The sequence below is a fragment of the Ambystoma mexicanum genome, chromosome 2p (genome assembly GCF_040938575.1).
Source record: "Ambystoma mexicanum isolate Mex_15411 chromosome 2p, UKY_AmexF1_1, whole genome shotgun sequence".
Lineage (NCBI taxonomy): Eukaryota > Metazoa > Chordata > Amphibia > Caudata > Ambystomatidae > Ambystoma > Ambystoma mexicanum.
Window position 1 is genome coordinate 786,481,055 of NC_090923.1, and position 25,430 is coordinate 786,506,484.

The 25,430-nt window shown below is 45.5% G+C and overlaps 1 protein-coding gene and 1 long non-coding RNA gene across 2 annotated transcripts in view; one reads left to right on the plus strand and one right to left on the minus strand.

The window, feature by feature from the left end:
• Positions 1-23,519, minus strand: part of LOC138566790 (cytochrome P450 2F2-like) — a 316,131-nt gene extending 292,612 nt beyond the window's left edge. The window contains exon 1 of the mRNA XM_069644444.1: positions 23,313-23,519. Within this exon, the coding sequence (XP_069500545.1) occupies positions 23,313-23,489 (177 nt within the window). The 5' untranslated portion in view covers positions 23,490-23,519. The remainder of the gene's footprint in view (positions 1-23,312) is intronic.
• On the plus strand, positions 9,369-19,979 carry LOC138566791 (uncharacterized). Its single transcript, XR_011302014.1, has 3 exons — positions 9,369-9,734; positions 18,848-18,989; positions 19,309-19,979. It is a non-coding gene; the product is annotated as an uncharacterized lncRNA (long non-coding RNA).
• Positions 23,520-25,430: the final 1,911 nt, after the last annotated feature.

The following is a 25,430-nucleotide window of genomic DNA, read 5'->3' on the forward strand; positions in this document are numbered from 1 at the left end:
GGTTTAAAAGTAATGGGTGATCCACTAAATCAAACGCAGCCGACAGATCCAATGCCATCATCATCATGTTTTGGCCTTCATTTATCTTTTCAAGCATATTGGACTTTAAATCCAAAAGAGCTGATTCTGTACTAAAACCTGGCCAAATTCTGACTCCCAGTTATTCAGAATAGTGTGGCTCTTTAAATTTGACAGTACTTGTTCATAAACCACCCTATTCAGTATTTTTAGCAGGAAAGGGGAATTTGTTATTGGCCTATATTTTGTTGGGATCATGCGATCAAGACCTTGCTTATTTTTTTTTTGCATTTGTTTAAAAGAGCTTCAACCTTTTCAAAACACATGTATCAAAATTTCAAGTTCATAAAATCACAATTAACAAGCAGATTAAACTGTACAATTATATCATAAATAGAAGGAAAAAAGAAAATCGATGTTTAAAAGATCAAAGATATGATTCGAATCAAGATTGTACATATTTTAATAATAATACAAGTCTCCTGATTTGCATCTGCCATGATCTTTTGCAAGCTATAGTCAAATATGTGCCCAACAGTTCCTCGAAATTACCTGCTTTTAGTGATTGTCGATCATAGATTGGTTGACTATATCTCATGGGAATATTATATCTAAGTATTCTGTCAGGGCAAGTGCCATTTTGGTATTTGCACCTCTGTATATGTATTCCCACCAAACTTCCACACTTTCCATCGGTGAGGCCAGTATTAGATCTCCCAGATATTTTGATCTCTGCTGTATGAGCTTAGGGCAGACCAGTAGTAAATGTTGAAGGGTTTCCACTGGTGCTCTGAAGAGTCTACATTCGCTGGTACCATCTAGACTTTGTCCTCTCGCATAAAGTATCTGATTAGTTGGTAAAAGGTTTAGCCTGAAGTATAGAAAAAGCTCTCGTTATTCTGAGCAGGGGAATTCAAATATCTTGGAAGTGTATTTACAGCTCTTATGTCTTGATTTAGCTTGGCATAGAGCTTGTATCAGTATTTCTCCAGATCAGTCTCTATTCATTCCCAGTCTCGTAGTTTCCATTTTGCTGCATCCAGATTTGCAATTAGTGTTTCCAATTCTATGTTTTCTCAGATCAGAATTGTTAGACAGCGCTGGAGCCATTGTGCATATACCTAATTTCTTTGGTTGGACTCGTTATGAGTAAACATATAGAATTGAATAGAGGATTCACTGGTGATGAATTTCCGATAAAACAACAAGGTCTTCCAAGGGACAATGGAACCGAATTGAGGGTAGTCCCAGCTCGTACCTTAATAGGATGATAGGCACACATCCTGGTAGATTTAGGATTTTCCGCCAGAACATTCCTTCCAGGATAGCCCATTCTTTCCAGGGAAAGCAAAGGGTAGTTTTGGTGCTGTGCACAAGAATTGGGACAATTTTCTGTCTAGGAAATGTTATAGTTGTTAGAGAAAATGTTCCATATCTTCTGTGCATTACAGTTTCTTGGGATGCTAGATTCCTCATACGGGATCTAAATTCTTCGTTGTGTGGTTTGTCACATATGATTTGGTTTATGTTTACTCTGAAATATCACATGTTACAGACTTGTGCATTCAATGTATTTCCCAGATACCAGGTCAACGGTTTATTCCTTCTTCGTCATCAGTTCTTTCTAAAATCATTATTTTTAATCCGTTCTTCTTCCTGGTTTACGCATTGGGTGTGTTCAATTTCATCTGAATGCCTATCAGTGTCTGGTCTATAATGACAAGATCGTCTGTATACAGCATCCAGCTTATACTATTACTGTTTATTTTCTATGGGAAAGTGTTGACTTCATTTAAGGTTTCTTCCATATCAGATATTAATAATTTGAATAGTTTGACTGCTAATGGGAAGCCTTGCTTCAAGCCATGAAAGGTGGGTATGTTTTTGCTAAGTAACCCTCTGTTGTTTAATCTTATTTTGATTGAGCTATTTGAGTACAGGGCTTTTATAGGGCTCAGGATGTGATTTGGACGGTTCCATCTACTCATTTTCTTTCTCACAGGAGGCCACGATCTACAATGTCGAAAGTCTAAGCCAAATCAATTGATGCAGTATATATCTTTGAACTTGTTTTGATTGATTTTATCTTAAGAAAGCTCAATATAAACAGATTTAGTCTACATCTGACGCCTCTGGCAAGCACTGTCTGTCTTTTGTCAAAATGCCCTGAACCAAGTACCCAGTCCTTAAGTCTTAGAAGTATCATCAAAGCACATATTTTGCCCAGAATGTCTAGTAACGCAATGGGTTGGTAATTGTTTGGGTCCGATCTTACGCCTTTCTTAAAAATAGGTATCACTATTGCTGTGCTCCAGGATTGAGGAATTTTCTTTTTCGGGAAGTGTCGTCGAATAGCACATACAGAATTTTGCCCATTCCTCCTTAGCTTCTTTGAGCGTGGAGTTTGATAGGCCATCTGGACCCAGAGCTTGTGAATTGCTTGCTTTGTTCGTTAACATGATAATCTCTTGCCTGTCCAGAGCCAGTTCCCATCTACTTTGTGCCATTTGGGATTCCTCCGGAACCGCAGTTGTTGATTGTCCGAATAATGTACCAAAGAATTGTACCAAGGCTTCTTCTTAGATGGTGCTACATTGGAGTGCTCTTTGATTCCCATCTAAGATGTTTAACACTGACCACAGGGATCTACAGTTTTTTGATGAAATGTTTTTTAGCATGTTTTCTGCATCATTTTGAATGATGCTCCATTTGTGATTCCGCAGAATAGTTTTTTGTATTTTTGTTTGCGCTATCTGATGTGATTTTTCACTTCAGCTCCTTGTAGTTTTAGATGTCTTAGGTCTTTATTAAATTCTCATTTCTTTCCTGCGATCTAAGCGTTGTATTTATGTTTTGGTTTAAATTGTGGTTTTAGGCTTGGGGTAGTTTTAATTTGGAAATCACTTAGGAATGGCAGGTATTTACAATCTAATGTGCTTTCATCCGCTGCGTTTTGATACATCCTGGCCACCAACCAGATTTTATCTGGTTTCATTCGCAGCCTGGATCTGCCTGACTCTACTTCAATTGGATTCTTCCAGAGTGCGTATTTTTTTATAGTAGGCCATTGCAAACTTAATTCGACCAGATGGTGATCACTAGCCATGGTTCTAATTACTCTTAATGATTTTGTCAGCTGGTGCACGTTACTCGACACAAAGAAGTAGTCTAGTGTTGACACTTGGGATTCTTAATGCCATGTCAGGTTGGCTGGAATGTCTCCTACAGTTTGACCGTTTAGGAGATGTAGGTCAAGTTCTTTAGTTTCTTTTATTGGTTTATCCGCTCTTGATGGATTCCTGTTTGTCTTTTTATTATGTGTTGACCTAATACCGGCTCTGTTTTCAAGACAGTTCATATTTAAATCACTGCACAGATCCAAAATGGCATTGCTGTGTTCAATTCTACAGTTGTCTTCTAGTAGCATAACTTCACTGACAACATATTCACCTTCCCATGCCACGGGATTCCAATAAAGATTTAGGATTATGATCTTTGAGGTAGAATTATCTTTCAGTGTTTCTACCTCTACTACTGCCAATTGCATAAAGTGATTAGGGTTTCGGTTTTTGATGATTTTAAACCCCAGCCCTGCTTTTATCAATGTTATTAGGCCGGAGTATGGTCTTCCTTGTTTGTTTTTCTTTGCAGGGTTTATCAAGGGAGAGTATCCCAAGTGGTGCTGAAGTTATCCATGTTTCATGAAAGCAAAGAATGTCAATAAGCTTTAAATGTGCACATTCGTTATTGAAAAGATGTTTAGAGCCTCGTGTATTCCAACTTTCTATTACAAGAGATTCAGTGGAAATTGGTTCAGAGCGCTATTGCTTAGGGCTGGTATTTAAGCATTTAGGAAGCCAGTCCCAATTCTTCTCAGTTGGTCTTTGCGTATTCTTTTCTGAAAGTATACTTATTTCGCTCTTTCTAGTATTCAGTTAAGGGTTATCTTCATGGGTGACAAAGTAGCCTTACGAAGAGATTCAGATTCTAGTGGGCCGTGCAAGATTGGTCTGTATGTCCGTTCAGGGGTAAAGTGGACTATCTTCTCCACTGCTTTTGAGGGAGGTTTCAATATTTCCAGGGTTATTTGCGTTGTTTGCTCGTTGGCTCTTTTGAACTTCAATGAATCAGAATCTTGTTCTTTGAATGTCGAAGACCAATGGCCAGAGCATTTCGGCTTCTTCAAGAAGCAAGGCTCTTATGATTCTTGATTGAATGCGGAGGCGAACGCAGTCGAACAAGCATTTAATTGGGAAATCCACTGCTGCAATGTCCCGAGATTCTAGGCTGTGCAGTCATGGTATAAGCTTAAACAGTCTGAAGATGTTAGAACAATTTAGCATTAGACCATTGTTTAGCGGGAGCAACCGTTCCAGATAGACACATGGTTTTTTACTTGTATATAAAGTTTTCGAATCACTTTTCTTTTTTTCATGATTTCCTCTGTTTCTAAATTTTAGTACAGATTTATAGTCTAACTTATCAGGTGAACATGAGTTCAAAGACAATTGTTTGCTAATTATAGGTTTTGAAATTGATTGAGAGGCTGCAATATTTGTCGACGATGAAGAAGGATCCCAATAGGTGTCAGTTAGACGTATATTCTGATTGATATGATCATCTAAAGTTTGAGTTTTTCCTCTTTCTTGGTTACACATTGTTTTCTTGCGCCGTGCTTATAAGGATAGAAAGCCAATGTTCTCAATCAATTCAAAGGATCTATCCAATTTCTTGCGGTTTTCTGCCAATTGTTGGCTATTTTTCATAACCACGGGAAGTAGGGTACTTGTCATTGCTGCAGTGAGCAATAAGCGTATAATTTCACTGCTCTCTGGCCCTTCATCATAAAACGAGATTTCTTCCAGGTCATTAATGGAATGATCAGCTTTCTCTGGGTGTTCTCTTTATATATTTCCAGACGTAAAGCAACTGATCTCTGTGGGTTTCCTGTGGTTGTTCTCCATGATTTTAATATTTGCTTGAAGCTTACTGTTCGGTATGGTGGTTTCTTGCTCTATAAGAGCAGTTTTAGGTTTTGAATGAAACCTCTAACTCAAAGGGCCTCATTCCGAGTATGGAGTTAATCATGGCGCTATTTGCGCCATGACTACCTCCCATACCGGCAGGGGAGTTGCTAGGTCTGAAAAAGACCCGGGGCTAAACTGATGTCGGAACTGTTGCGACTGGGGGCTAGCTAGTCTTTTGGCTGTAGCTCCTGAGATTCTACCCGGGGCTACAACCAAAAGATCAGGGGCTATAGCCCCGTTAGCCCCCCCTAGCAACGCCCCTGCATACCGGTACCGAGTCCGACCTGGTTCAATGGGGACTTACCGGTCCATTCCGACCTTGGAGGGACCGGTAAATCCCCATTTAAAAAAAACATTCCCCATTCCCATTTCAGCCCCCATAGGGCTCAATGGGAATGGGGAAGTAGCTAATAACGGTACCGCAATTTGTGGTACCGTTATTAGCTCTCTGGTCCCTTAGCGGCTGCCGCTAAGGGAGGCTGGTAAAACCAGGCGCCCATTGCGGGACCCGCTAAGGGACCTCGGAATAGGGTGCAAAGGGATTACTGGCACCAATGGCCTTAACGGTGGCCGGTATGCCTTTGCGCCAACCTCGGAATGAGGCCCTACATCATGTTTTAGTCACTTGCTTTGCTGTCATATTTTTGATTGTTTTTTTTTAAGACAAGCACTATTTTTTGCCATTTGTTTCTTTTTTTATGTGAGTAGAAGATGTCATAGTTAGTCTTGTTATTATCACATTCAATTATAAACATATCAGAGATTGGTTTGATGTTTGTTGTTGTAGAGCATATAGTTACTGAAGTTATGTTGGGTTGCCAATTGATGCTTCTTTTGGATCATTTCCTACCACAAAAAGCGAGGGTTCACAAAAACGGTTGTGGAGTCTTGGTCTTTAGGCTGGTCTCTACATATCACATCAGGCACTGAAGATGTTTTTCCCATGTTAATAACCAGCAAGGTTGTTTTTGTTATCGGGTGAGTATGAAAAGGGTCATGGGATATACTACACATCTGTGATACTAGATACTCCCTGATGTTAGGCAAAGTTTGAATGCAGTACCCCCTGGGAACACTACAAGCAAATATGACTACAGGTGCAAGCAAACTAACCTTTGGTATAAGTCTGTACTACACAGTTTTGGTAGCGTGTTGAGCAGCCAGACTTATCTCAAGAGGGGAAATGTGAGCAGTAATGATGTTACACAGAGGTTTACAATGATAGGTGTTCAAATAAAAGCTTGCACTGAAGGTTTCTCGGATCAAAACGTATTAATTTATTTACCAGTCAGTTATAAAACATTCATTAGAAGGAGGCAATCATAAAGCAACACACAAATATACTTCAATACTGTGCACTCTAAGCTTCTGAATCAGTTAAGACCCTTTTTGGGGTGGCCCACACACACAACATATACCTACAGGTAACTTTAGTAACAAGGGGGCTGGGGATATTAATATCTTACTGTTGGCATTCAGAATACTTTTCAAGAGGGGTAAAGGCAAAGGTTATTAGAACATGAAAGGTTAAAATTATTCTTAGACAGTGAAAATATTTTGAGTTCACCAGAAGAGTCAATTCAATTCAATAGGCTAGGCCAAAGTCAAAGGGGCTAAAGTCTTTGATAGGATAAAACAGTTCTGGTAAGTAAATGGAAAAGTCTCTGCACAAGTTCTCAAAAGTAGTTTGTAGAAAGAAGAATCATATGTTGGGTCACAAGCTGATTAGGCTTGTGAGTTGCAAAAGTTTCAAGCACTTTCACCGTGAGAGGTAAGTACTTTCAGTCTTGTTTTACAGTACCCTAGAATGAAGAAAAAGAGGCAGCTGATGACTTCGGTTCCTGGCATTTCCTGCAGATCCCACTGCTCCTGGGCCTCAGTCGTGGGGACAAGAGGGAGGATGTTGGGGGACTCCTGCACTGCACTGGGACTGGTCAAAAGCTTGCACCTGGCAAACTTCAATTTCGGTGGCTGTGAGTAACGCACACAAACTTGTGTCCCTCTCCCTGGTCCTACAGTTTCCTGCAGCAACTCTGAGGAAATTCAACCAGCTCCGAGATGGGTGTCCAGGTGGCTTACTTGTGAGTTAATTGGTCCCACCAACTCAAAGGGAGAAGTCTTCCTTGCAGGGGCTTCTCTATCGATGTGAATTTGGCGATTCGGACCTGCAGCAGGTCTTCACTGGGCAAAACAACAGTCCAGGAGTTGCAGAAGCTGTCCTCTTCAAGCTCTTTTTCGGTCCCTTCATTACAGTGGTCGACTCTGTCTTCCAAGCTAAGAGACTTGCCTTTTATTCATTTCTCACCCATTCATTCCAGCCTAGCTGTCACTCACCAAGAAGGGTGGCTCTCCTTGCCGGACAGTCAGCCAGCCAATCAGCACAGAGTGCATTTGGGTCTCTTAAGAGACTAAGCACAGTGAGTTTCGGGCATCTCCCTCACTTCCTGTCTACACCTGACACTTGGGTGCCTGAGGAAGGCTTCACTCATGAGGCCCGCCAAAGATGAATGAACAAAGAGACTAAACCTGGTTTGGCGCACAGAGAAAAACTCTAGAAGGACCTTTCCAAAATGAAATGGTGAAAAAAGAAGACCGGGACCTATTTTCACAAAAGGGGTCAGGCGCCATATTGAAAAACATGGCTTCTGCGATTTAACGTTACCGGAGCTACGGATAGTTCGCAGACGGGAAACATCATGGTAGTTCATTGTAAAACCACTGCCACCAGCCATTCTGGGAGGAAAGGGTAGCAGTTGACTGCTACATGAGTATCTAAACACAGGGGATACTAAGTAACCCGTCCAACACTCTATTGTAAGATAGGGTGTGCTGGGTCTAGGAATTTTAAAGACTAGTAAAGTCAATTTCACTTTACATATTCTGGGAAACAGTAGTTTATCCCAGAGAAGGTATTTTAACCTTGGGAAAGCCTGAAAAGGCTTCCCTGTGCCACTGCACTGAGGGTGCTGTGTGACACAAATGAAAAGATGATGCCTATGGAGTTGGTTAGACTCCATAAACAAAGAAAACACAGAGGTAATACACATATCAAAATACATGAGAGAGTGGGGAAAAAGGGTCCCACTATCTCCAGGTAAAAAAAATCAAGTCCTCAAAGTCCAGAAAAGTTGCTGGGGGTCTCTAAGGTGAAGAGAATTAGCACTTATATGAGGATTATCTCTAACACTCGATCTCACCTGAATGGATATTTGGGCTAATATAGACGTGATTGTTTGTTACTTCGGGGTCAAGGTGAGCTCTTTTCATTGTTTATTTGTCTCATTTCAGTATCGCTTTGGCTACATCAAGCTGAATCTTTTATTCGCCCCAATGTCTCTCATGTGATCAGTTAATAGTTTGTGTAGAAAATGTTCAGATTCAGTTTCTCTATCAAGTCTTTGTTGTAGAGAATTTATGAATGCAAATATGTGGATCATCTTGGTGTGAGTCATGGCAAGTAATGTTGCCTGATCTTTGAAACGTTTGTGAATTGATTTGTATAATCTCGGGAACAGGGCCAATGCAATTTTTAAAGCGGACATTAAGTTGCATTGCGTTTGAAGGAGGTCAGATTTTTCCAGCACTCTTTCTCTCAATCTTTGACGACGGTGCGTCTGGTTATATTTTTATTGTGACTGTTTGGTGTGGTTTTTCATGAATTTTTGCTACGGCTTGCAGATACAACAGAAGAATCAGAAGAGTCAGTATCGCTTGTGGATTCAGTGTTTATTTTATTGGACGCTTTGCAGTGTTTAGTCTGGTCTGCCTCAGTGTTTCCTGAACATTCTGATGTTCTCGTGGATGGAATCTTCTTTTTTGACATGAATGGGGTAGAGTTAGTCGTTTTGACTGGCAGTTTATGTTGAACATTTGGGCATCCAGAAAATGTGAGGAGTGAATTTGGGCAGCACAAAGCATCGTGTTCAAGTAATTGGTCATGCGAATCGAGATCAAATGGCATGCATCTTAGTTGGGATGCAGATTTCCATGTTGATAGTTCTAATTCTGGTATCTGGTTGTCAGGTGTTTCCTCGGTATAGAACTCTTGTTCTGGGAGATTGTTTGGATCATCTCCTGTAGTTTTCATAACAATTGCCCCAAGTTATCTTTGGGGTTGTGATTTTGCTCTGTTATTTTTGTCTTCAGCTACCTTTACTTATTTTGACTTGGGGTGGGTGTGCCCTATAATCTGCCTAATGGGCTGGGTATCCTTGTCAGTTAAGCAGACCGTGCTGTCGAGCAGGTGTTCCGCCCACTTTCCAGCTTGCGCTATTTTTTTGTTTCTTTCTCTCTTTCCCACTGGAGTTGTAATTGCCATGAATTGGGGCTGGGGCAGAAAGAGGCGAGCAGTGCACATTTAAGGCCAGTTTGCTGGGAGAACTACAATTCCCAGCAGCCTTGGGTAAAGATTGTAGTCTGTGTGCTTCGCGCACATGAACAGCTGGTGATCATTAGCTTCACCTTAATTAGTATGCCAGCCGCCCATGCTCAGGTGCGGCTTATTGAGGAATTATCCAGCATGGGGCGTCATGGCAGTTGACGAGGGGAAATCTGACACGCAGAGGGACACCGGAGGAATGTTGCAGCACCTTCATCCCGGACCGCGGCAGTGAGCACGGAGTCGGTCTGGTGTGTGCAGCGCTCTACTGTTTCATGTCCTGGTCACCCCTTGGGGGGCCCGGACGCTCAGTTAAGTGCTTGGTGCAATGTTTAATATGTTTTGTGGGGCTTTTCTCTGACTGTGTGTGACTTGCACTGGCAAACTCTATGGGCAAGGTGCGACAGCAGCCTGGTTCAGCGCTCCATTGTTAGGATGGTTGTTCAGAACGGAAAGGCATTGTGTTTTTAAGTTGTTTGGGAGACATTACGCGCCACAAGTGAAACACGCGGAAAAACACCATGCCATTATGCACTGAAGTGCCACGTTGTTCAGCGGCAACGCATGAAGATAAGGGATAGCCCTTGAATGTTTTTGCCAATCTAGTTTGCTTTCGCTTGCCCAACGGGCCATGTGTTTGTTCCCTCATGAAGCGGAAAAACCCTTGTGTGTAACACCATGCTTGCTCTTGTGCCAATATGTGTTACATGTGCTACAAAACATTCTCTTTTTAATGTGCAAATTAGCAGTAAGGATAATGTTATGTGTTTTCATGTAGTCCTGAGTTGATGTTACATGCTTCATTTTTTGTTATGCTCGCTGTGTCATGCTCTCAGGTTAAATATGTTAATGTCACATATTGCATGGTGGAAACTCCACACTGTAGTAGGTAGGGTAAAGGTTCATGTAGAACTCTCAGATAGGTTGTAGGTACTTATAATATGCAGGGTTGCTCGTAGGAATGGGTCAGGAGTGTTATAAAATGGTATGTGTGTTTCTTTTCCCTAAAATCCCCCACACCCATCCAAACTACAATTTCCTTACCTTCTTTACGGTGTGCCTACCACGCACTACCTAGCCACAACCTCTACCTAATCTCTTGCCCCCCCCCCCCCAAATTGGCTGCCACAGGGTTACCCGTAACTCTAACATCCAGGTGCCCGTGCCAACCCGGTGTGAGGGGACAATCTATTCGGCTTCTGTGGTTCGGGGTGGGTACCCTACCCTCACATCTTTTGGTTCTTGACATTAATCAAATGCTAGTTCCCTGTGGCTACCAAGCCTGCTGCTTCGGCGGCTCTGACTGCCATACAGCCTTTCCACACCAACAGCACCAAAGGATATACACGCCGCCAACATTGCAACGGAAGAGCCACCCGTAGCATAGCTCCTCACTCCAGCTGGCCAAGTGATGGATGGACTGCTCCTCCCCTGCTCGACTGCACAGTGGAAAAAAGAGGTATAGAGTCAACACGGCCAGAGGGGGGAAATTGAGGAGAACTTGATATGTCTTCTCGTGAGAGAGGGTGTGTGTTTCAGTCTTCGTGTGAACAGTATCAATAGTGATTTTTCTTATGGTATGGGGTGACTGTGTCAGTACTTCATTTTCTGTGACAGACATCATTCTGCTGTTAGACGTAATGTGTCTGAAGTTATGCGCTTGGCTGCGGGTCCATTTTTGGCTGACCAGGTTCTGTGTCTCGTGTAATTTGAAATGTTTGGTCATGTTCTAAGCACCGCAAGCAACACGAGCACCACAAACAGCACAAACAGCCACTCTGCACTTGTCTGCAGGGTGGAAGTGGTTTTAAGGTTGCTGCTCCTCCTCCAACAGTAAGCAGTGTAAACAAACAGCACAGCACAGGGTCTCCAGCGCAAACAGCCACTCTGCACTGCTTTACGGGGTGGAAGTGGTTTTACGGTTGCTGCTCCTCCTCCAATGGTAAGAAGTGTAAACAGACTGCACAGCACAGGGTCTCTAGCACAAACAGCCACTCTATCGCCACTCTGCACTGCGCCGTGTGGTGGAAGTGGTGTTAAGGTTGCTGCTCCTCCTCCAACAGTAAGCAGTATAAACAAACTAAACAGCACAGGGTCTCCATCACAAAGAGCCGTTCTCTTGCCACTCCACCTTGCGTTTTAAGAAGAGGGGTAATCCAGGCTCCCTTCAATCGTGTGGGAACATAACCTTCATTCAATGAGGCATTAACAATTTTAGCAATGGTACTAATCAATAATTCAGAACATGCCTTAATGGCTGTAGCTGGAAAAATATCCCCTTTACATGATGACGGTTTAAGTTTAAGCAAGATATTGCCCGAAATGCCCTTAAAATTGGAAACTGGGACACCCGTGTGATCACTGATTTTAAAATCTCCCTTTACTCCTGCTTTAGTAGAGGTAGTTGTCTGTGCTTTCAGAACTTTCTCTTTATGAATGGTGGTTTAATTTTTTCCACGTTATCCACTATGGCCCTGTTAGGGAGAATTCTCAATTTGCTAATTTCCCTTACCTTTGAGCCCCCCAGCAACTTTGCTGGATTTCTAGGATTTTATTTGTTTACCTGGGAAGAGTGAGAGCCTTTTTTCCCACTCACCCATGTATTTTGATGTGTGTTTTACTTTTGTGTTCTTTGGTTTTGTAGTTTTTAAACAACTCCCTAGTCATCATCGTTTTCTGTGTGGCACACAGCACCTTCAGTGCAGTGGCACAGGGGACTTCCCAAGGTTTAAATACCTTCTCTGGGACTGACTACTGTCTCCCAGAGCATGTAAAGTTAAATTGACTTTACTAGTCTCTTTAAATTTACTGACCTAGCACACACTATCTTTCTATAGAGTGCTGGAGGGGTTGCTAGCTTCCCCTGCGTCAAAACACTCAAGTAACAGTCAAATGTTAGCCTTTCCTAATTTAAATGGCTGGTGGAAGTGGTTTAGATCAAACTACCATGATTTTTCCCAACTGCGAAAAACAGTATCTATAAATCGGGTCAGCCTATTTTTTCAATATGGCACCCAAGACCTATCTGTAAAAACAGATTCTGGTCAACTTTTTTTGCCATTTCTTTTCGGAAAGGTACTTCTTGTGTTTGTCTCTGCACGCCAAACCAGGTTTAGACCGTTTGTTCATTAGCCTTTGGCGGGCTTTAGTGCTGAAGCCCTCCTCTGGCACCAGGGTGTCTGGGGTGCAGAGGATGTGAGGGAGTTGTCCAAAACTCCCTGTACTTAGTCTCCTAGGAGACCTGAATGCACAATGGCATGATTGGCCGGCTGGCTGACCGGCAAGGACATACACCAGCTGTGTGAGTGACAGCCAGGCTGGAATGAATGGGGGAAAACTGTTTAAAAGCAGGTCTCTGGGACTTGGAAAGAAGAATCGACCACTGGAACAAAAAAAACAAGACGAGCTGACGGAAGAGGACTGCTGCAACTCCTGGACAACTGGTGAAGCCCTGCTGCAGGTCCAAATTGCCTGAAACTCCATCGACAGAGTAGCCCTTCAAGGTTAACTTCTTCCCTTCAGTTTGGGTGGAACAACCAACTCACAAGCACCTGGACACCGTCCCCATTTCGTCGAATTTTCTACAGACTGCTGTTGAAAACCAGATAGCCAGAGGGAAGGAAACCAGCTTGTGGATTTTAAGGCACTCACTCCTTAAACCAACATGTTGCTAGGCTTGTGTCCTAATCCCTGGGCAGTGCAGGAACCTCCTGACATTCTCCTTCTTATCCCCACAACTGAAGCACAGGAACAGCAAAATCTGCTCCAACTGCCTCTGCTACAGCTCTTCTTCACTAACAAGGTACTGTGCAAACACGGTCCGGAAATCTTTTCGGCCATCACGAAGGTTCTTGGATACTTCCTCAACTTCGAAGGCTTGTCCTTCCCTAAACATTTGTCAAACTTTTCGTCTAGCCAAATTCTTCTAAACTGTGGCAAAGACTTAACCGTTATCTAACAGAACCGGGCTATCCTATACAAAGACTCTGAACCATTGACTTTGGCCCAGGCCTATTGAGAAGAATTGCTGGTTGTAGTTAACTGAAACTCTTTGTCCTGCCTATGAATGTATTTGGGCTGCCTTTCTGATAACCTTTTCTTTTTATCCCCTTTGTAAGTAACTGAAGTGCCATTTTTCTCCCACTTCAGGGGAGCTGAACTTGTTCAGCAGCATATTGTTGGTGTTTTGTAGTATATTAGTGTGTGATATTGAGCTGCTTTTACTAGTGGAATGTTTTCTAACTGACTGTGTAAAAAAAAATATATATATTCTTTTACCAAGAAACCTTGAATCTGTGTATATTTGAATCACTGTATTAGTTGGTCCTTTGTGTAACTTGTTCTGCTGCTCACACAACTCTTGAGATAAGTCTGGCTGCTCAGCCACTGCTACCACATAACTGTGTAGTACAGGCTTGTACCAAAGGTGACATTTTACTGACACTTGTAGTCTTAATTGCATGTAGTGTTCCCAAAGGGTACTGCATGTGATTCTGCCTAACAGACCTCATGGATTCAAGAACACCATTCGATATCTTTGCAAATAGTTTCCTGTAGAGTGTTCCTTAGCTTCCCTAATTCCTTCAAGATTTTGAAGAATTCCTTTGAATCATGTTGAGCCTCAAAAATCTGTAAATCATTTGTGTCTTTCTTAGATTTAATTACCCTAGTCACATTCTCTCTACAATCCCTCACCCACCCTACCCCCATCCACCCTGCCCCACTCTCTATACCCCACCAACCAACCCTACACCCACTCTCTACTCCCACCCACACTACCTCACACCATCCTATCGTCACTCTCTTTACCCCCACCCACCATATTATCTGCCCACCACCACCCACTATATCACCACTCTCTCTACCCCCACCCACCCTACCTATACTCTCTCTACCTACCCTCACTACATCCACTCTCTCTACTTGCACCAACCCACCCTACCTCCAATCTCTATTCCACTCACACTACCCCTTCTCTCTCTACCCCCAGCACTCTACCTTCCTCTCTCTCTCTACATACCCTACCCCACTCACCAACTCTGCCCCCACATTCTAACACCAACCACCCTACACTGACTCTCTCTACCTCCACTCACCCACCCTACCCCCACTCTCTCTATCCCTACCCACCCAAACTAACTCCATGCCATAAACACAAACCCACTCTCTCAATGCATGACCCATCAACCCTTCGCACACTCACTCTACCCCTACCCACCAACACTAGTCACATGATCTCTTCCCCCACCTACCGGCTCTACCTCTACTCTCTCTAATCTCACCCACCCACCCTACCTCCACTCACTCTACCCAGCCAGACCCCACACTACCTCCACTCTCTTTACTTGCACCAACCCACCCTACCTCCACTCTCTATTCCATTCACACTACCCCCTCTCTCACTACCCCCAGCCACCCTACCTTCTCCTCTCTCTCTTCACCCACCAGACTCCCACTCTCTACCCCCTCTCTCTATACCAACCACCCTATACTGATTCTCTCTACCTACTCACCCACCCTATCCCCACTCTCTGTACCTATACCCACCTGCACTATCCCACTGACCCAAGCCGCATTATTTCTACCCCTACTCACCTGACCTAACTCAATGCCCTTAATCCAACACCTCCCCACTGCCACTCTCTCGATGCCAGACCCATCGACCCTTCCCACACTCTCTCTACCCCTACCCACCAACACTATTCCCATGATTTCTTCCCCCCACCCACTCATCAGACCCCCACTCTCTCTAAACCCACCCAACCACACTGATTGCACTCTCTATCCCCTCCCAGCCACCACACTCCCACTCACTGTACCCCCACACACCCTATTTCAACTCTATCCAGTCCCACCAACCCAGCCCAATTCAACTCTAACTCATCCCTCCCCAACCTCTCTAACATGACACACCCTAATTTCACTTTCTCTACCACCACCCACCAACCCTACCCCCTACGACCTCTACACCAACACAACACCTCTACCCCTGCTCTCTACTCCAACCCACCCACTATACCCACATGCTCTCTTCCCCAGCCCACCCACTCTACCCCTGCTCTCTCGATACCAAGCCACCCCTGCTCTCTCCACCACTACCAACCCTACCTGCAATCTCTACCCACCCACCCTACCACCGCTCTCTCTACTCCAATTCACCCACCCTCTCTCTATCCCAACATATGGACTCTACCTCTGCTCTCTCTATGGCCTCCCACCCTACCCCCACTCTCCCGTTATCCACCTACCCTACCCGCACTCACTCTAATCGACCCACCCACTCAGCCCGATCTCTCTATACCACCCATCCTACCCTGTGCCCACTTTCTCAACTGACACCCACCCACCATACAACCCTACCTCCACTCTCTGTACTTGCACCAACCCACACTACCTCCACTCTCTCTATCTCCACCCACACTAATCCCACTCTCTCTACCCCACCTCCATTCTTTCTCCACCCAGCCTACCCCAACTCTCTTTACCCCCACTCACACACACTATCCCCGCTCTCTAGCACCACCCACCATATACTAACTCTCTACTCTCACCCACCCACCCTATCCCAACTCTCTCTACCCTCACCCTCAACTCCATATACCCCAACCCACCCGCACTCTCTCTAACACCACACTCTCTCATTCTCTCCACAAACGCACTCTCTTACCTCACACACTCTTCCCCTACTCACCTACGCCCACTCTCAGTACCGCTACCCACCCACCCTGTCCATATATGCTCTTCCTCCACCCACCCAACCTATCCATATTTTCTTCCCCTACCCACCATACCCCCAATCTCTTACCACCTACCCATGCTACCCTAGACCCACTCTCTCAATGGAAATCCACCCTACTCCTACTCTCTCTACAACATCCACCCTAACCGTACTATCTCTAAAACCTCTACTCTGTCTACCCCAAAAACTGACTCTACCCACACCCTCTACCACCACACATCAACACTACCTCCACCCTCTCTGCCCCCACCCACCCTACTCCTACACTCTCTAACCTCCCACCCTACCCCCATTTTCTCTAACTCCACCCACTCAATCCTCACTTGCTACAATCTACCAACCCACCTTACTCCACTGTCTACCCCCACCCACCTTACCCCCACTTTTTCTACCCCACCCACTCTACCTAACAGTGGGTGCTGGGTGGGTGGCTGGGGTAGAGAGAGTGGGTGGTGGGTGGGTGCTTTAGAGAGGGTGGGTGTAGGTTGGGTGGGTAGGGTAGAGAGAGTAGAGGTATGGTGGCTGGAGGTAGAGAGAGTGGGGGAGGCTGGGTAGAAAGAGTTGTTGTAGGATGGTTGGCGTTAGAGAGAGTGGTTGTAGTTTGTGTGGGTTGGATGGGTGGAGATAGAGAGAGTGGAGAAAGGGTGGGTGGTAGAGAGAGTGGGGGTAGTATGGGTGGGTTGGTGGGAGAAGTGAGAGTGGAGGTAGAGTGGGTGGGTTGGGGTAGAGAGAGTGGGGTTAGGGAGGGTGTGTAGGAGTAGACAGTGGTGGTAGGGTGGGTGGCTGGTGATTGAGAGAGTGGGGTAGAGAGAGTGGGGCAGGGTGGGCTGGTAGAGAGAGTGGGAGTAGGTTGGGTTGGTGTGGGAAGAGAGAGGAGGGTAGGATTGGTGTGTGGTGGTAGAGACGGTGGGGCTAAGGTGGGTGGAGGCTAGGGTGGGGGTAGAGGGATTGAGGTAGGGTGGATGGGTGTCAGTAGAGAGAGAGAGAGGGCGTAGGGTTGGTGGGTGGAGTAAGGATGTTGGTTTTAGGATGGGTGGGTGTAGAGAGTGGGGGTAAGCTGTGAGTGTGTAGAGAGCAGGGTTAGGGTGCATTGCTTGTGGTAGAAAGAGTGAGGATCAGAAGGGTGGGTTGGGGTCGAGAGCATGGTGGTAGGGTGGGTGATTAGGGTCGAGAGGGTGGGGGTAGGGTGAGTGGAGGTGGGTGCGTGGAGGAAGAGGGAGTGGGGTTTAGTGGGTTGGCTTAGAGAGAGTGGGGGTGGGGGTAGGGTGGGCGGGGTAGAGTGAGAGGGAGTAGGCTGGATGGGGAAGAGAGTATGTGACAAAGAGGCGGTGAAGATATTGTGTAGATACAGTGGGTTGGTGGGGGAAGAGAGCCCCCACCCACCCTATCCATATGGTCTATTTGCTCACCCACGCAACCACTCTATCCATATGCTCCCTTTCCCACCCTCTCTACCCACTCTCTCTAGCACCACCCACCCTACACTGACTCACTCTAGCCCAACCCATCCACCCTACCCCACTCTCTACCTCAACGTACCATACTCCCACTCTACCACACCCACCAACACTGGCTTCCCTCTCTCAACCTCTACTCACCCAGCCAAACTCAATGCATTATACCCCAACTCACCCGACCCCCACTTTCTCTAACACTACCCACCCCACTCTCCCTACCCACAACACCCCACCCTACCCCCACTCTCTCTACCCCGACCCACCCAGCCTAGCTCAATGCCTTATACCCCAACTCACCCTACCCCACTCTCTCTAACATCACCCAACCTACCACAACGATCTCTACCCACATTCCCCACCCTTGCCACACTCACTCTAACCAAACCCACCCATCCTATCCACATGCTCTTCTCTTGAAACCACTCTCACTATACCCACCTTGCATCCTCTCTCTACATATATATGTACACTCTTTTCCCCCACCCACCCTACCACACTCTCTCTACCCCACCATACCTACCTCCACTCTCTGTCTCCATCCACCCTAGCCTGACTCTCTCTACCCCTACTCATCCACCCTACCCCCACTCTCTCTAACTCTGCCAACCCTACAAAAACTCTCTCTAGACCCCACCCTATCCCGACTCGCACTGTCCACCCACCCTTCCCCTACCCCCACACTCTCTACCCTCACCCACTCATCCTAAATCAACACCATAAATCCCAACCCACCCTCACTCTCTAACACAACCCACCCTACCCCAACACTCTCTCGCCACACCCCCACTTTCTTCTGTCATACACTCTAACAGCAAGGTAAAAGACTGCAGCAAGGTAAAAAACAGCGCCTAGTCTTAAGCGTTTTCGTTAATGAGCACCCACGAGGTCTAGACTCACCCGCATATCTCTCTTTTTCTCCTTCCCCATGTGTTTCTCTTCCTGTTTCTCTGCTAGTGTCTACACGTGTTAGACCCTGCATTAAGAAGCATGCTGTAGGAAATTTGGACTCCAAGGCTTCTCGTTCCCCCTTTTTCCTCATTATTGGGATCCCCCAGGCCGAGACAACTCTACCCATTTATGGATGGAATTCTGCTTAGAAAGTTAATTGTCATGCGACCCGGATCGCAGAAGGATTACGTTAGAGTTTCCCTTTTTCTTCTCCCTATTGCTTTGGGAAATAGACCTATTGAGGTCCACTTATGTGTTGTGTGTTTCCACCTTGTTACAGAAGAGAATAGTTGTGTGATGCCCAAGCACATTCTGGTTGAGAATATCCCGCAGCAGAGGATCTCTACGCCTGGTGTGTGTTCCATTCGGTCAAACTGCCCACGTGAGAGTGCAGTTGAGCCTCCTGGACCATCCTTTGGATGGTAAGCACCTGCCCCACACATTTGTAAAGTGGTGTACTAGCTGGGGCACAGGAACAGAGGCATGTTTATAGGAATAGTTACCCGGGGTGGTTGCGGTAGTGATGGGCACCCACTGTAGACTCGGACCTCGGTGTTGTACTGATGTCGGCTGGTGGTGTTGATTGGTGAACACTTTTCTCTTTTTTTGTTTTTAGCCAAATTGAGTTATTTTTGTAAAAAAATAGAAAAAAACTTGCAACTGGTAAATTATATACTGGTTAGTTTGGTAGGGCATTTGGACCATGTTCTAATTGTCCTTCTTGTTTTTCTTTTTCCGTAGGTAACTAATCGTTTCAACAAGGGGTTGTGGCTGTGGATATACACCCTATAGGAATACTAGAGTGGCGCATTGTTCTTATGCCTTTATTTGTACTTCTATATAGGCACTGATAGGATTGTATCACGAGAGAATCAATTAATGTTTAATGTGTGTGTTTTACTTAGTGCAAAAATGACCGACATAGACGTGACAGTTCCCTGATGAATTTCCTTTCATTTTTTGTTGAGTGGTTGACAGAAAGAAACATGTTGAGAAGGGTGTGTATGAGATGTGTTGAACGAGAAAATGCTGTGTATGTTTGATAAAACCCGGTGTTACTTTGCTTAAATTTTTGCCTAATTGCACTTGCACATGACACTTTATGTGCATAATACCTCAAACTTGTAGGAGAGCTATTTTGCTCTTTCCTGTACACCCTAGACTGACTGTTTTATCTATGTCATTGCACTGATGTTCTTCTTTTTTCTTGTCCATTATTGCTAACACTGAAGAAACAAGGAGGGTTAATTTGACAATCAGCAAACTATATTGTTCTCCCTCCCTGAACTACTCAATTTCAGTACAATCTCTTCAAATGTACTGCTATACTCTTCAGTGATTGTATTATCTTTGTATAGATTCTTATGATCATTTGTTGTAAATATTAATAAAATTGTATATTTTTCTACAAACTGCCTATTGATTTAATGGAATAAGGGCAGGCCTTTTTCTCTCAACCCTTTTGTTGACCCGAGGTTACCTACGTCGAATTCAAACAAGATACCTGTCGGACCTGTATGTTTAGTTCTAAAGGTTGTTGACCTTTTCTTGAGGGTGGTCCAGCACAGGCTTTTCTTCCCTCTTTACCTCCTCAGTGTTATTGATACACTCTAACTCCACCACCCCACCCCACCACCCACCCTATCCACATGCTCCCTTCACCCACCCACCCTATCCACACACTCTCCCCCCTCTCCTTCCACCCTACCGCCACTCTCTCTCTACCCACACCCAAACACTCTTCCTTAACTCACTCTGCACCCACCCTACCTCCACTCTCTCTACCCATACAGCCCACCCTACCCCACTCTCTCTAACCACACCCACCCTACCTCCACTCTTTCTACCTCCACCGACCCAGTCTAACTCAAAACTGCCCCCACCCACCCTACCTCCACTCTCTCGAGCATGACCCACCCTACCCCAATTCTCTTCCCCGACTCAATCTAACACCACCCACCCTATCAGCACACTATCTACCTTCACTATCCCTACCCTAGTCACCCACCCTACCACCACTCTCTCTAGCCCAACCCACTCATCCAAACCCACATGTTCTACCACAACCTGTGCGTCCAACCCCTGCTCTCTATACACTCACAGACGACACCCGCTCTCTCTAAACCCACCCATCTTAACACCACTCTCTCTACCCCACCCATCAACCCTACTATATGCCCTTTTTCTCTACTGACACCCACTCTCTCTACTCCCACCCATCCTACTCCACTTGCTCTACCACACCTGCCCTACCCCACACTCTCTAAACCCCCACTCTTGGTACCCCAACCACCGACCTTACCACCACCCTCTCCACCACCACACACCAACCCTACCCCCTTCTCTCTGCTCCACCAACCCACCCTATTCCCACTCTCTCAACCAGCCTACCATGCCCCATTCTCTCTACCCCACTCATCTAATCCCCACTTTTATCTACCACCAGCCACCCACCCTACCACTGTCTACCCCCACCCACCTCCCTACTCAAACCCCCCACTCTACCTCCACTATCTATAATCCCACCCACTCTACCTCCACACGCTACACCCACCCACCCTACCACAACTCTGTTTACCCACCTCCACCCACCCACGCACACTAACACTGATGCACCCACCCGACCTCCACTCTCTTTCTTCACCCAACCTATGAATCATCCCCCCACCTACCCCAGTTCTCTCAAACACCACCCATCCCACACCAACTCTCTCTACCTTGACCCACCCACAATACTCTTTCTCTCTTTCTCTCTTTCTCTCTTTCTCTCTTTCTCTTTCTCTCTTTCTCTCTTTCTCTCTTTCTCTCTTTCTCTCTTTCTCTCTTTCTCTCTCTCTCTCCATGGCCTCTTCGCTCACCACTTAACCACCCGATCCTTATGCTCTCTTTCATCACTCATGCACCCTACCCCTATCTCACACCCACCCTACCTCCGCTCCCTCTGCCCTCTTCCACCCACACTATCTATCTCCATCGACCCATCTCTGCTTTATCTTCCCCCACCCGCCCAGCCTAATTCAACTCTACCCAACCAACCTTATGGCCACTATCTAACAGAATGCACCCTTCCCACACACTCTCTACCACCACCCACCCAACCTACCTGCTCTCTTTGTGCCCCCTCCAACCTACCCTATCCCATCACTCTACCACTACCCACCACCCTACCCCCACTCTCTCTAACCCCACCCTCTCTATCCAAACCCACCCCCATGCTCTCTACCCAACCAAACCACTCTAACCCAACTCCCTCTACTCCAACCCATCCCCTCTACCCTGTGTTCTCTACCCCAACCAACCCACTCTACACCTGCTTTCTATACACCTACCCACCCACACTACCCCTGCTCGCACTACCACTACCAACCATACTTCCAATCTCTACTCACCCAGCCTACTGCCACTCTCGCTACCTTCACTGCCCACCCTACCCCAAATCTCTCTAGTCCCACCCTCACTACCCCCAACCGCATCCAAGTGCGTGAATGAATGGCTCATGCATATACCATCTGCCAAAAGCATTTGTAAATTGACAGCAGGTCATTGATCTAATTAATATTCCATCAATGATTCAGTGGTCTGCAGCCTTGATAACTGCCTGTTTTAGGTTTACAAAGCTATGAATAAAATAGCACTGCCCTGTAAGACAAAGATGAGCTAAAGACTTGCATTTGGGGTACTTGGAATACACACAATCCTTTGCTCACGTAGCTCTAAACCGGATGTGAGCTTCTGGAATTGCCTACTGGGCGGCACTGTGACGTGGCTCAAATGGCTTATTCTTCTTTTCAATCTTCATAACAGAATATATTCTCTCTCTCTCTCTCTCTCCCCTGCACCACAGGGAGGCTAGGTATTTCACCATTTCTTTTGAAAGGGAAACCCATGCTTGTGAGAGGCCCCACCATGCACTTTTCTGCTCTCTGCTGGTGAAAAAGCAAAGTTGGCAAAGGGAAACTGCAGTTTACTTTGCAATGTCTGTGCTGCAGCTGGCGGGGCCCACAATACCAGGTGAGGGGAGAGGGAGTGACTGTTTCCTTTGCTTATAATTAAGAATACAGTGGGCTATTATTATTTTATCCTTTTTCTGTTGCAGGTTAGCACGCCGCCAGAGATCCCCCTTTATTTCAGAGCTCCTTTCATTTTATCGTTCTGAATGACTAAAAGAAATACTGAGGCTGTTTGCTATGACATACATTTTTTAACAACAAGTCTATTGATGTAATAATGCTAGGTGTATGTTTAATTATGCTGTTCGCAGTCCATTTTCTGTGCGCACAAGTGCCAGCATGCCCATTTATGAAGAAATGTATGTCAAAGCAGAGCATCGGCATCATGCAGTACATAGTAATGGGATATACTATGTGACCTCCTCTGCTTCTTTGTTTATATTAACAATGTGTGTTCTTACATAGTGCTTCGTGCTGACGTCTCCGTTCTTCTAAGCACTCTTGTAACAGGTTATCCCTACCCGCTTTGATCATACTCAATTTGTCTGAGCTGCCTGAACTTAGTCCATCCTTCTTCTTCTAAATTACTGAATGCTTAGTCCATCCTGGCCGCCTCTGAGAGGCAAGTCCAAACCAGCGATCTTAAGACCCCGGATGCAAGGATCATACCTTTTGGCTCTTTTCCGTGTCATTTGGAAGCACTGGCTCACTGAAGCGTGGCTGCGTCATATCTGATCTAAGAGACTAATATTCAGTCACGACATAAAGCAACGATTACGAGATCTGAAGACTTACTTCCATCAGAGACCAGGCAACGTCGTTGAGCTTCACCTGCAGCAGGTTGCCAATCAGCGGCAGAGGCCTCGGTCCGGGTGGGAGCTGTCGCCTCTCCGCCAGCATCCTGGCATAGCTAAATATCAGCCAGGTGATGGCAACGAGCAGCAAAAGAATGGCTGTAGCGCTGAAATCCATCCCGCTGGTGGTCGGCGAGCTGGACGCTCGATGGGCAATATCGAGTTTTCAGAACGGGGTTGGCGAGCAGAGCTGTGTCTGCAGGCATTTAAATAGAGTCGACATACGGTTGCGCAACATTTACCAGCGCGTTGTTAGATAATCTCTTCAAAAAAGTCACTTTACTTTTTAGAAGGGCGTTTCAAACGAATTTCACGTATGCCAAGTGTGACGCATGCCAATCATTAATGCATGCTCTCCACTAGTAAAAAAGAAATCCACTTTTTGGATTGTTTTGGGATTGCTTCTGGATTGTTTTCCAGCTGCAGATTTTTTTGGGATTTATTTAGGATTTTTTGGGGATTTTTTTCAAGCAAGGATTTATTTGTTTTGGGTTGGAGGATTTATTTTGGATTTTTACTGACTTGTTTCTCAGTAAAAACAAACTAATTGGCAGGAAGGCATGTCTACAGGATTTATTTTGGAGTTTTATTGACTTGTTTCTCAGTAAAAACAACCCACTAACACTAATTGGCAGGCACACATTTTTACTGGATTTATTTTGGATTTTTTACAAGCATGGATTGTTTGGTCTTAAAGTGGAGGATTATTTTGGGATTTTTTTCAACTTGTTTTTCAATAAAACCAATCCATCAACACTACACATTTTTATTGCCTTTATTTTGGATTGTTTTACCAGCAAGAATTGTTTGGTCTTACATTGGAAGATTTATTTTACATTTTTTCGAACTTGTTTCTCGGTAAAAACAATCCAGTAACACTAGGCACACATTTACTGCTTTTAAATGTTGGAATGTTAACCTAGTTTCAACGTTGGTTCCAATTATTTAGGATTTTAATGTGGTTAAAAATGTTGCGAAGTTTATTTATTTTGGAACTTTTATTGGTGCAATAAAAGTTCCATTGCACTTAACTATTTCTTTATCAAATAATGCCCAGTCGCTAAGCTTTATCTTCAGGGTATACGAATTTGCAGCCATAGGAATAGCACCCTCTCCATTGTCTTCAGTGACTTTGGTGGCTTTGCCACTGCTTGTTTTAAATGTGGCTTCAGTGGCTTTGCCAATGCTTGTTTTAAACAGGACTTCAGTGGATTTGCCAATGCTTGTTCTTCAGTAGGTTTATCAGTGGGACAGAGTAAGATTAGGCACATTAGGTAAATAACCAATGATATACTCTTAAATAGGATGTATACAAGAAATGGAAACAAAAGATACTAAATGTCAGAAACATGCAATTATGGTAAAATATTTTTGAGTTGCCATCTCAGCTTGGATTTGGCTACCAAGTATGGGATATCAGGAGATCCAATGGTGTAGCCGAAGAGGAGAGTGGTGTGCAATGGACATAGAGTTGTTGTGGACTGCACAGAGAGCATTCTACATAGCTCTGCAGTGATTAGAGTGGAGTAGAGCCCCCTTGGTCGCCTGTGTGGCTGTATGCTCCCCATGCTCCCCTTGGTCGCCTGTGTGTCCGTATACTCCCCACACCCCCTTGGTCGCCTGTGTGTCCGTATACTCCCCACACCCCCTTGGTCGCCTGTGTGTCCGTATACTCCCCACACCCCCTTGGTCGCCTGTGTGTCCGTATGCTCCCCACACCCCCTTGGTCGCCTGTGTCCGTATGCTCCCCACACCCCCTTGGTCGCCTGTGTGGCTGTATGCTCCCCACGCTCCCCTTGGTCGCCTGTGTGTCCGTATGCTCCCCACACCCCCTTGGTCGCCTGTGTCCGTATGCTCCCCACACCCCCTTGGTCGCCTGTGTGTCCGTATGCTCCCCACACCCCCTTGGTCGCCTGTGTGTCCGTATGCTCCCCACACCCCCTTGGTCGCCTGTGTGTCCGTATGCTCCCCACACCCCCTTGGTCGCCTGTGTGTCCGTATGCTCCCCACACCCCCTTGGTCGCCTGTGTGTCCGTATGCTCCCCACACCCCCTTGGTC